General features: G+C 39.7%; 1 protein-coding gene across 5 annotated transcripts in view; it reads left to right on the top strand.

Annotated features, from left to right (window-relative positions):
• Positions 1-42: 42 nt before the first annotated feature.
• The window catches only part of RECQL (RecQ like helicase), a 21560-nt gene continuing 8540 nt past the window's right edge, over positions 43-13062 (top strand). The window contains exons 1-12 of one of the 5 annotated variants that reach the window (XM_064654435.1): positions 43-319; positions 823-878; positions 2531-2599; positions 4038-4235; positions 6152-6331; positions 7243-7349; positions 8448-8646; positions 10039-10205; positions 10736-10817; positions 11839-11987; positions 12076-12193; positions 12817-12955. In XM_064654435.1, the coding sequence (XP_064510505.1) occupies positions 2584-2599; positions 4038-4235; positions 6152-6331; positions 7243-7349; positions 8448-8646; positions 10039-10205; positions 10736-10817; positions 11839-11987; positions 12076-12193; positions 12817-12955 (1355 nt within the window). In that variant the 5' untranslated portion in view covers positions 43-319; positions 823-878; positions 2531-2583. Of the gene's footprint in view, positions 879-2527; positions 2600-4037; positions 4236-6151; positions 6332-7242; positions 7350-8447; positions 8647-10038; positions 10206-10735; positions 10818-11838; positions 11988-12075; positions 12194-12816; positions 12956-13062 lie in introns of all 5 variants that reach the window. The other 4 variants (XM_064654434.1, XM_064654433.1, XM_064654432.1 and 1 more) reach the window with 4 other exon arrangements.

Raw genomic sequence — 13062 nt, 5'->3', positions numbered from 1 at the left:
GGTGATTGGCCGAGGGGCGGTGGCGGCGGAAGGGGCGGGGCCCGGTGCGGCTCAGGTGGGACCGGGATGGAGGACCGGGATAAGGGAGCGGGATAAGGGAGTGTGTCCCGGCACTAACTCGTGGGCTGGGCGGCATCGGCCCGGGCTAAGGCTAAACCCGACGTGCCTGAGGAAGCGGCACCGAGATGCGGAGAGTCCTGCTCCGCCTGCACGGCCCTGGCAGCCTCTGTCCCTTCCTCCATCCTTCCCTCTCTCCTTCCCTCCATCCGTCCTGCTCCGCCCTGCGCCCGATGAGCGAGTGCTTCTCTGCTTGTTCCTGGTATCCTCCCTCCCTCTGTCCGTCCATCACTCCCTCCATCCGTCCCGCTCCCCCCTGCCCCGCACCTGCCGTGCAGGTGCTTCCCTGCCTCCCTGGCAGCCTCCCTCCCTCCGTCCCTGCCTTCCTTCTCTGCCTTCCTTCCCTCCCTGCCTCCCTCCCTCTCTCCCACTCCGCCTAGCAGGTGCTCCCCTGCCCGGCCGTGCCGGCCCCGTTCCCGCTGCTGATGTTCGGGATGGAAAAGGCTGAGACGGCCCGTGTGTTTATTCAGGCATTGGAACGGGTTGCCCGGGGAGGTGGTGGAGTCGCCATCCCTGGATCTGGCGCTGGGTGATGCAGTTTTTGGGGTTACGGTGGTGGACGGTTGGACTGGATGGTCTTAAAGGTCTCTTCCAACCTTCCTGATTCCATGATTCTGTCAATATCCCTGTATCCACACCTCCCTGCTGCCGCTTTGGCTCTTTTGTGCCCTCCTCTTAATAGTTTCTTGTTGTTTTTCTTTTAAGGTGACCTCCCAGATTTCTGTATGGGGGATTTTGTACCCGGCTGAACTCCCGCTAAGGTGACACATCCTGCTTGTGTAATTTCAGGGTTCTGGGCATGATAACCCTCTGTTACCATCACTTCTCAGGGTTGGGGCAGGAGGGGTTTGGTATGGAGGCTGGATGAAGGAGAAGTAACAAGCTTTCCAGTACTGGGAAGGTGTTTTCTGTCAGTGCAGAGTGGGAGGTGATGCTGGTGACTCACCTGTCTGCCTCAGGCCGTTGTGTGTCTGCTCAGAGGCCTCTTCCCTGCCCGTGGGCTCTTTAGAAATGGGATAAATTCACAGGAGCTGAACTGTTTTTACGGTGGGGTAAATCTGCCAGATGGGCAAGATACTCCCACTTGCCTTTCCTCCACTGTGGTTTATAAGCTCTGAGTTCAACTTAAGTTTTATGAGCTCATGTTAAGTTTTCAGGCTGAGTCAGTTGGCACTTAGGGGTCTTTGTTGGCAGTGGTGGTACAGAATTCTAAGATATGCTGAGCTACTGCTTTTAGAGACAGGCACTAAATTAAAGACTTGTGGAGCTTTAGCAGCACAAAGGGAAACTTCCATAGGAAATTTTTATTCCCTTCCCACTGCTTGGATAAGAAAATGGCTCATGTTTCCTGGGCTCTTAGCCCAGTGATATTTGTGGGGTTCATGTTTACTGGGCAATAGCAGTAGTGTAATGCATTTTACAGTGTGTCTGTGCCACTCCTACTGATTTTCTGGATGTCCCTGCTTGCTCTGTACTTTGGGGACACTAATGTTTCCATATATGTTTGTGCAAGTGACAGGTGGTATAAAGACAGAACTGTGTAGCTCAAATTTTGTGTGTGACCTGGACACTGCTGAGTTATACAATAGTCAACTTCATTCTGAAGTGGGAACTTTTAACTTGTTTTTAATCATAACCTCTTCTGGCAAAGTCAGTGTTTTATTCACACGTTCTCTTTAATCTATATTTTCTCCCCGTTTATAGGAGTACAGTAAAATATTTGTTATGGTAGAATCAGCTGATAGTGAGGATCTGCTGAATTTGTTCCCTTTCACCTTCCCTTGGCTTCCATATATATGATAGTTCAGAATTCAATAACAGAGAGAACATCAAATTTCTTAAGTTTGATGTTGTTACCATATGATATGACAAAGAATGTTGTTCAAAAAGTGAGCCAATAAATAGAATTCTAAGTTAATTTCACTGATGATCTAATAAAAACTAATCCCCCTTCTCTGAATCAAACTACCTTTCTCCATCTTCCTAGCAGATTCTCTAGGTGTTATGGTGGCTGCTTCTTTAAGGGGATCAATATAATTTGTTCAGGCTTTTCTGTAAAATAGTATTTGAAGAGGCAAATAAAAAGATAGGTCAAAGGTATGTGAGTGAGTGGTCTGTGTATGACTCTCAGAAAATTTGTGGCTTGGATACTTATCACTTGGATTCATTTAGAAGGCTGTCAAGCTGTTCCCTTGGGAATTGGTTGTGAGTTTGTCCCTTTTGCAGAAGGGAAAAAGCAGTTGTCATCTAATGGGGCTTGTTTATGTAAGGAGATTAAATGAACCAGTACTTAAACTGTTATATTAACACCGATGTTAATGAAGAATCTCTTGCAGTAAACTTGTTCTAAGTTTAGAAAGTTTGCTTACAAAATATAGTTTTAAATTTATTGATTTTATTTTCTTCTTAGTAGCAGCTGCTTGGTTAAATAAGGTCTCCCAAGGATAACATTGTTAATCTCCAAAGATGACAGCTGTTGCAGGTAATCCACACTTAGTACTCAATATGTTCATTTTGCTTTCTTTAAGCTGACAGACACTGTCTCCTGATGTTACTGCTTGTTATTTGTATGAATTTAATGTATGCAGAAAAGAGTTTGTGGGGTCTATCCTATTATACTTCAGATTTGAAGGAAAAATTTCTTTTACTGGCTAACTTTTATTTCCTAGATAAAAACTAAAACAAAATGCCCCATCCCTGGAAGTGTTCAAGGCCAGGTTGGATGGAGCTCTGAACAACATGGTCTAGTGGGTGGTGTCCCTGCCCATGGCAGGGGGCTTGGAATGAGATGGTCTTTAAGGTACTTTCCAAACCAAAACATACTATGATGACAATCAAGCTTGTCAAGGAAGTTGCTTGGTTTTCAATATTCTGAAAACCTGCTTCATATTTTAAGATACTTTTAACTCCTGCTGAGGTAACAGTGGGCATTTAGGAAGACAAATGTCCCTATTTTGTGCCATTTGAAATGAGGATATCTTTTTCCATGTCATACATTTTTGCTTCCACAAGCACGTTATCATATCTGCTATGGTTGGATCAAAATCTCTTATTTTGGGGGTTGTTGGGGGAGGAAATAATTTCTTTTTATGTTTTTCCAACCTGGCTCTGAAATAGTGATACACACTTGGCATTCAGGGATGCGTGTTAACTATTCTTTTAAACCCTGAGGACTGGATTCTAGAATGCAATCTGTAATTCCTACAGATGCATAATAGGATGTAAAGAGGCAAATTCACTTATGTAGCCCAAGATTTTAGGGAGTATTTACTCACTTTTTTTCAGATGTGAAGGGTTGCTTGTCTTCAAAAAAGTGGTTTTTTTCTCCATATCCAAACCTTGTCCCTATTTCCATCCCCAGAAGATTTTAACTGCTTCTCACATGTAAATGCTTTCTATTAACAACGTTCTCATGTTTTGCTCACCTTGGGATTGGCCTCATCCTCGTCTTCATTGGAACTCTTCCAGCATTAATAACAGGCTGCAGTGTGCTTTCCACTGCTTGACACGCAGCTGCAGGAAAGAAAATAATTCCAGATGTTTCTCTGGAGAGGCACTGCTCTTGAGAAACTGGATTTTTTTTTTTTTTTTTCTCTATTAGTCAACACAGGCAATGATAGTGTTGCATATCTCTCATACAGTGTATCAGAGATGACAGCTTACAGTGCACCTGTGTGTATATGACCTCCTAACAGAAGAAATGAGTTTTTAAGCCTTGACAAGTATTTTTACATGGCATGTACACTGTTAGATGTTATCATCTTCTCAGTGCCCCTGTCAGGCTGTCTGTTTCTCCAGATGCTTTTTGCTTATGTTTAGTTTTGGATTGTTCTCAGCCAACAAATTACATGCAATTTAAAACTGGGGATTAGCACGTTACTGAAATCTCTGCTGTGCCTTCACCTTGCTTTTCCTTGCAGTGCTAGAGGAGGTGCTGGTTTCTATTGAGAATGAGCTGCAAGCAGTGGAGATGCAGATACAGGAGCTTGTGGATAAACAGCAGGAACTCATTCAAAAGAAGAAGAGAGTGAAGGATCTGATAAAACAATCCTCAGGAGACGTGGAGGCAGGTGGAAGTAAAGACACTGAAACCTCAGCCGAGGCATGGAACAAAAAAGGTTTGCAGAGTCAAATTCAAATATCTTAACAGAGAGGTGAACTAATTCAGTAGGGGAAAGTGCATTCATAGAGAGTTTTGTTTGGATAATTATATTGTCCTATTTAATTTTCATCAGCTGGGTGACCTGCTATCCTACGTGGGGTAACGTTTGTACTCATTGGACATTTCTAAATACTAATCTGAGTTCTGGGCAGAATTATTACAAGAATGGCTTGTCAGAACTACTTCCATTCTTTCCTTGTTGCAAAGTCACAACTTGATTTGATTTGCTCTAAGAATCCCAGAGTAAATTTTTATTGCAATGCTTGTGTTCTTAAATTATATTGCAGGGCTAAGAGTTGGACTTGATTCTTGTGGGTCCCTTCCAATTCAGAATATTCTGTGTTTCTGTGGTATTGCAATACTTACATTCCCACTTTGTGCTCTAGAAATAATTGCTCCTGATCGTCTCAAGATTTGAGAATAACAGTTTTGCACTCTGAGTTCTTTCCTGCTTGAGTGGGTAGGACATTGGTGGTGTTTGACATGGGTTATGCAGCTTCAGTATCGTTCCAAATATATGCAAATTAGATGGATGCTGACTGCCAAATTAATGTAGAATACATTAGTATGGTGGAGTTAGTGCAAGAGGCAAGTGCCCCATGGTGGTCTGAGGGCTGCTGTCCTTTTGGAAGTGCTGTCTTTTCAAGTTCAACATTTAACGAAGCCTTGGATAGTTGGTGGGTCTTGACCACATTATGCCTTGCCAAATTTGACTCAGATATTTTAATTATTTTTCCCCTCCTTTTTTACTTCAATTGCAATCTGGAAATGTCTGTATCTATTGTATGTATTTGCTTTTTTTGCTTTTTTTTAAAAATGAAATTATTTTGTAGTTTAATCCATATTTATCTATATTTGAGACAACTGCTATGCATATGTAAGAATACTGATACTTTATAATTGTAAATTGATGCTATTGAACAAATTATTTGTTTTGGGTAGCTCTGTGCCTAATTCTCTCCTCTTGTGCTTTGAAAACCAACATCTTTGCAATCCCGTGCTGAGTGCACTTTGAATAAGAGCAGTGGCTAAATTTAGACCCAGTATAAAGCTCATGGAAGTCAGTGGGAAGCTTTTCTTGGGTATAGAGAGCCTGGGATCTTGGCTGTGCTCTTTGTAAACTTCTTTGTGATGTCCCAGAATTTAATTCTTGTATTGCATGTGGTGTAACCTGGGGTTCCCACAGTTTTTCTGCATTTTAATTTTAATGGTATGAAAATAGTTCATACCATTGCATCTGAAATTTAAGTTTTTACAATATTATCTCTTTAAATAATGCAGTCTTTAGCTCTTTATTGAAAAAAATACATTGGAGTGATTATTTTGGGGAAGATTAAACTTTCCCCCCACCTTTTTAGTAAATGCTTATTATTGATGGAATATATGGAAAAAAAATGCATCCCTGCTTCATTATACTATTTGTAATTGCTGCATTTGTATGAGGGAAGCGTTTGGACAACTGTTGCAGGGCTCAGGGTCTGGTTTGATTTATTTCCAGGGTGGGCTTCTCATTTCCAGTTAATTTTGGACTAATGAGTTAACATGGTCGTTAGGACTTTGAAGTTCTTCATCTGCTTGTGAGTTTTTTTGCATTAGTTCACGTTTATGTGCAATGAGAGCTTTGATCTGGGGGTGGACTGTGTTTACATTTTATAGAGTTTCCAAAAGTCCACCCTAGAAACTGGTTTAAATGGACTCAGGCTGTGTATGGCTTTTTCTGTGCCATTATTGAATCTTTAAACACTTTCCCAGAACTTAAAATTGTGTTGCTTCCTGATTTAGTTATTGAATATGTAAATTACCCTTCCTTCTTATATTTCAACTTGCTTATGAAACATGTTTGTTGTTGTGGGTTTTTTTTCCCTTTAACAGATTTTCCATGGTATGAGAAGATAAAAACTGCACTGCAGGGCAAATTTAAACTCCAGAAGTTTAGGTCACTGCAACTTGAAACAGTAAATGCTGCAATGGCAGGAAAGGATATATTTCTTGTCATGCCTACAGGTGGTGGCAAGAGCCTTTGCTACCAGTTACCAGCTGTCTGTTCTGATGGTATGTAAGGAAAAAAAAGGACATACATAAAGAAATGCATTTATTTTCTCTCTTTTATAGGTATTTGGAAAATGACCACTATGTTGGTGTCTGATATCACAGTATGGGGGGGAAAAAAGAACAACTACATGAGATAGATTTGCTAGAAATATTTTCTTTACTCTCTTTATTTTCTCTGAAGGAGCAATAGCTGCTTTAAATTATTTAAATCTAAATCATATCTCCAAGGCACATATTTTATCAAGATTCTACTCAATACATTTTATTATTAAACACTGAAAGAACTTTTAAAAAGTTTGTCACTATTTTTCCTTTCTTTCCTTTTTAATTCAATACACAGACTGTAAAGTATTGAAGTATGGATATCTATCATTTGTCTCTTCCACTCTGAAGCTTGAGCTTCAGATTATTTGGGATAATAACTTTTAAAAATAAGTATCCAGTTGTAGTTTTTAAGCTTTTTTTGGTGGTTTTATTTGATTGGTTTGGTTTTGGTTGGGGTTTTTTTTTACATAACCCATCCAATTGCATGGAACTTTATTTATTTACAAAGACCAAATTTACCATTACCTACCACTGCTTAGTTCTGTGGTAAATTTACCTCATGACTGAGATATCCAACTTGCTTTGGTTTGTATATTGATTTTTATACTCTGTTTGTTGCAGCTCAGTTGCTTGTGGTCTAGATCCTAAGAGGAGGTGCATGTGATGGACATTTAATAAGAATTATCCCAGTGTGATCTGGCACTCACTTGTCAGCTATTTTGGAAGGGAGTCTGCTGCTGTGTATGAAGCTTAAGCTTACATTTGGCAGTTTCTTGAGAGCAGGGCTGATGCATTAGTAAAAAGTATTAGAGGAGATATTTGTGACATGTGAAGCGTTCAGTTGGCACAATGATTGATTGTTACAGGTTTCACACTCGTGATATGTCCTTTGATATCTCTTATGGAAGATCAGCTCATGGTTTTGGAACAGCTTGGAATTTCTGCAGCTTTATTAAATGCCTCAAGCAGCAAGGTATGTTTAACTACCAAGTCTTCGTGGTTTTTGTGCTGTATGTGCTGGTGTCTCACCTCTGTGTTGCTTGTGAATATTGAATGGATGACACAGATTTACCAGCTAATGCTGTCCTGTCAACAGTATCTTGCCAGCAAGGTGCTGTGATATGGGTAACATGAGTGAGCATCTTGTGTTCTTGTTTTAATTACATCAACAAACATGGAAACCAACAGCTTCCATGGAATAAATAGGTTTCTTGGGGCTGTTTAGAGGATGTGAAGTACCTTTGGCTGGTGTGTGTTGTAAATTTTTACTCGGTTTCTAGGCTTGGAGTAGGTGATTATTGTCAACTAGTAACATGATGAGCCCTGCAGGCTTTGACATTACTATTTATCTCTCTTTAGGATGGAAAGCTGTTCGATCCAGAGACCAAAAAGCAACTTATTTCCCAAATTAGTCTGTTATTAGTCAATTGCTTTTTAAAGTGAAATATATTTTCCTGACTAGCAAGAGGCTGGGATCATTAACTTTGCAGGTGACACTGGATTTGATAAGTCAGTGGCTTGATGCAATGTGCAAACTTGAAGCCTGCTTTGAGGCAAAGCACTTTGAAAATTCAGTAATAAAGACCACAGTTGTGTGCAAGAAATTATTTTACACTTGTAGTACCACTGGCATATTTGGTACATTATCATGGCAGGGGGGTTGGAACCAGTTGATCTTTCAGGTCCCTTCCAACCCAGGCCACTCTATGATTCTGTGATGATCATGCTTCTACTGTATGATCAGATTATGGCAGAGAATTATCCCAACTGCCAACTGTTACAGTTTACTGGGAAAATACTGATACCACATGATGAAGCAAAGACAAATTATTCAATACTCTGCCTTTTCAAAGTTCCACCAGAGATTTTCCAAGTATTAAAATGAACATTTTATATATAACAGTCTTCTCCAGAGGCTTATAGTAGTGGTAAATACCGTGTAACAGTTTGTCAGTCTCTGTTAATTACCCCTTCTGAATTGCTAATCACCTCGTAAGAGCCTTAGCACTAAGCAACTTGAGCGTGTTGTCCCAGTTTGTTACCCGCTGATGTCTCCTTTTGTTTTGAACAGGAGCACGTGAAGTGGGTCCACAGCGAAATGCTAAACAGGAATTCACAACTGAAGCTCATTTATGTGACCCCAGAGAAGATTGCAAAGAGCAAGATGTTCATGTCCAAGCTGGAGAAGGCTTACCAGGCCGGGTGTCTGGCTCGTGTTGCTGTGGATGAGGTCCATTGCTGTAGTCAGTGGGGCCATGACTTCAGGCCTGGTATGCTCCTCAGAAACCCAGTCTGCAGGGTTATTCAGGCATTAACAAATAATTGGGCCTGAAATAAAGCTGCTTTCTTCATGTGTTGAGTAAATTCTTAGTGTATCATTAGGACCTCTGTTGGCTCAAGGAATTTAATTCACAAATGACTGTATCCTTGCCCAGGAGCTAAGTGCGTGCAAATAGGGATGATTTCAAATTAGAGTTTTCTGTCAGTGTTCTGAAAAACTCCTTATTCATTTCACTTTAATTGGAGCTTCATAAAATCAAGGTTTTTGGCTGCTGTCTCTAATGTGGACAGTACAGTTATCTTTAATCTACTGCTACATGAAAAAGTATCATTCTGTACACTGTTCCCTGGCACTTTGGGTAACAGAGGTAGAGCACTTTGTAAATTCATGAGATATATTTTAACCACCTCTAAAGCAATTGGAAACAAATGCCCTTGACTTGCAGGGGAAGAAAGTGTGCTTCAGTCTCTTCCCTGTCTTGGCAGCTTTAGAATATTGTTACTGGTTACTGTTTCTTTGCCTTTGAAAGAAAACCTGATTTGAAGCAATATGAACTGTAAAATCAACCTTTGCAGTTTTGTTAAACAGTGTTGTCAGAGCCAAGAGCCATGACAGTTTAACAGGCAATGTGGCATTTGGATATGCACCTCTGGCTGCATTTCTGTTTTAAGGCAGGAAGTGATTGTCAGTATTGAGCCTTTAAATTCTTTCCTTATTACAGTCTGGTCTATGTATCCAAATTCCACATTGCTTATTTACTAGCAAAGCTGTGTTTACTCAAAAGCTGTTTGTAAAAACAGACTGGCAAAATAACCCAAATGCTGGTTAATGTGATGCCACTCACATTTTCCTAACTTGAAGAGCTTCTATTTCCAGATATCTTGCCTTCTGAATTGTCTGATAATTGCAGCCTTCCAGTACCTGAAGGGAGCCTACAAGATAGATGGAGAGAGACTATTTACAAGAAAATGTAGTGACAGAATAAGGAGGAATGGCTTCAAACTGACAGAGAGTAGGTTTAGATTAGATATTAGGAGAAAATTCTTTACTGTGAGGGTAATGAGGCACTGGAACAGGTTGCCCAGAGAAGCTGTGGCTGCCCCATCCCTGGAAGTGTTTAAGTCCAGGTTGGATGGGGCTCTGAGCAACCTGGTCTAGTGGAAGGTGCCTTGCCCATGGCAGGGGGGTTGGAACTAGATACTTTTTCATGTTCCTTCCAACCTAAACCATTCTGTGATTCTGTAAAATTGAATTAGAAGACGTCTACTTTGGTAACTGCAGTATTATCCCACTGGATACTATCTACATAAATATATTTTTTGAAGGTTGGATTTGTGGAGAGAAATCTCTTTATTTCCACATTGGTTTTTTTTCTGCTTAGACTACAAGTCTCTTGGTATCTTGAAAAGACAGTTTCCCAATACTCCCTTGATTGGACTGACAGCAACAGCTACAAATCATGTTTTAAAGGATGCTCAGAAAATTTTGCATGTTCAGAAGTGCATTACCTTTACTGCCTCGTTCAACCGGCCCAACCTGTACTATGAGGTAGGTCTTTGTTCAGCTGCATTGCTGTCATGTTGCCTCCTGTAAGGTACAGCTGATGAGTTTTAGAGTAGATTTTTTTAGTCTAGATTTTAATAATCAACAGCTTTTTAATGAATGATGGTGTTATTTGATTGCTTCATGTTGCTGAACCTGCTGACCTCTGCTGAGGGACTTGGGCTGCTCTGTCTGTGTGAGCAAGGCTTAGCAGACAGCAGTGTGTACAGGAGAGAGGCAGGCAGCAGGCTCAAACTGCTGCAACCTGCTGGAAAATATGTCCTCTGATGGCAAAAATTATTGTGTCATGCTGCATTTTCAATTTGGCCACAGGTTATTTTATTTTTCTTGATGATGAAGAAAACTTATGGGTTTGTTTTTCTGTGGACTTTTGAGTTGTAGTCTGACTGTACACAAAAAGAATTTTTGTTAAATGGCAGAATAGTTTTGTTTGTCATACTGTAAGAAATAGAATAACAGGTTTGACACACTGTGTGCTCACTTGAACTCTGACATATGTGTATTTTACTTCTGAGGTTCGGCATAAGCCTTCAAATAATGAAGATTTCATTGAGGACATAGTTAAAACCATTAATGGAAGATACAAAGGACTGTCAGGTAAAAAATGTCAAAAAAAGTGCACATATTATTTTTCATAATCTTGAACGTTACAGATGTTGGGATGTTTTCAACTGATCCTGAAATGTGTAAAGAAATAAATTCTACCTTCATATTACATTAAAGATCCAGCATTAGAATAAATGAAATTTCATAAGGTCCATACCTTGAACAGTTTCTCTCCTCATTTATTAGTGATTAAATCTCTTTACTGCCTACTTGTATCTTCTGAAGTATTGAAATAGAATGTTGATGTATATAGAACAATGTTCACATAGATAGGAATAACAGGAATTTTTAAGGTCATAAAAACAGGTGTACATGTGTCATTGAATATCTGTGTCAGGAGACTTAGTATCTTTGATGCTTCTTTTTCATATTTGATTATAAGATTCATCTATTATTTAGTGCCCCCAGTGGGTGTTATAGGTTGATTTGTGTTGAAAGCAGAACTGTGTAAGTTGGACTTGGTGTAATCAGTGAATTATGTATTGCAAATTAAGAGGAGGGACATCTTGCAAAGGCAACAGAACCCAGTTTTCCAGAGCAGCAGTCAGTCCCTGTCTCTGCTGTGAGCTCTGTGGATGTGATGAGCAGCTTCCAAGGAGCTGTGCCAAGATGATCACAAGATGATCATGGCCTTGTGTGTAATCCCTGACTTAGCCCAGACTGACTAATGACAAAAAAGCAGATTTATCTGAAACCTCAGGTGAGATGCCAAAGATGTCATAAGGAACAGCACCTCTTTACATAACCTTTCCTAAGCATTGTCCTCCATTAACATTAATAGAACGCTCCCATGATTATGTGGATTGACAACCATATTTCTTCTTTAGCCTACAAGTCCAAGCTGATAATTGAGGTTTCCTTCCATACTGCAGACTGAATAGACACAAAGACTGTATAATTCTTTTTATGCATTATTTTTAAGTTAATAAAACCTTCACAATTGTTTTTAAGTGTTGGGGATTGTTTGGCTTTTTCAAGGCATTACAATGATGGATCTTTCACTTTTGTGCAGGAATTGTTTACTGTTTTTCTCAGAAGGATTCTGAGCAGGTTACTGTGAGTTTGCAGAAACTGGGAATCAAGGCAGGGACTTACCATGCAAACATGGATGCTAAATATAAAACCAAAGTTCATAAAGGATGGGCAGCAAATCAAATCCAGGTTAAGTAGATACTTTTCTTGGACTTATGTCTCATTCAAACAAATTGTATTTTGGTACCCTAATGGTTTCTTAATCTCTTTTTTTCAGGTTGTAGTGGCAACTGTTGCTTTTGGCATGGGAATTGATAAACCTGATGTGAGGTTTGTAATTCATCATTCTATGAGCAAATCCATGGAGAACTACTACCAAGAGAGTGGACGTGCAGGTGGGAAATGGCTTTTGCAAGGCCACCATTTACATCCATTAAACCAGTAAAATTGTACTTCAATTTTTCAGCCATTTGTGCAAAGTCTCCTGTCTCTGAGACAGGTTTCAAAGTGTATAATGACACTGCCTCTGTAAAGAGGCTTTAAAGCAAATATAAACTGCATTCATGATCTCAGTCCTCTGTTGCAGTATAACAAGGAGTAAGTGGGTACCCAGCCCTTCACTCAGCATTTTTTAATTACTTGATTTTTATGACATTTGTGGCTTACCAGAATGGATATATGATTTTTTTAGTTATTTTCCTCTATATAGCAACTGGCATGTGTGATTTGCTCCAATTGTCTCTAGATGATGTACAATCATTGTATGAATTTCAGTGGCCACAAGAATACAAGTAGGATGGGGAGTGTGGAGCAGGGAACTTTAAGGATTGATCAATGTATAGCAGAATAAATAGCTGTTATGGCTAAAAAAATGTTTAGTGGTGTTCTGGTTTTTTGATCTTATGCATCATTACTTTTTCAAAAGCAGAGTTGAATCTACATGGAAAAAAGCTTTTCAGGGACCTTGAGGGGCAATTGGTTGAGATTTTAATTTTGTGTTCATTTTAATGCATTGCAGGTAGAGATGACCAAAAAGCTGACTGCATTTTGTATTATGGTTTTGGAGATATATTCAGGATCAGCTCAATGGTAGTGATGGAAAATGTCGGGCAAGAGAAGCTCTATGATATGGTATCTTACTGCCAAAATATGAACAAGTAAGTTACTGTGGTGGCTTGGTTGCTTAGTCTTTAAATAGTCTATTTTTGTTAGGTTCTTTAGAGGGCATTTGAAAAAAAAAAAGCAAAACAACCCAAAACAAAAC

The sequence above is a fragment of the Pseudopipra pipra genome, chromosome 5 (assembly GCF_036250125.1).
Source record: "Pseudopipra pipra isolate bDixPip1 chromosome 5, bDixPip1.hap1, whole genome shotgun sequence".
In the NCBI taxonomy this organism is placed as follows: Eukaryota; Metazoa; Chordata; class Aves; order Passeriformes; family Pipridae; genus Pseudopipra; species Pseudopipra pipra.
This window is presented reverse-complemented; position numbering and strand designations above follow the sequence as displayed.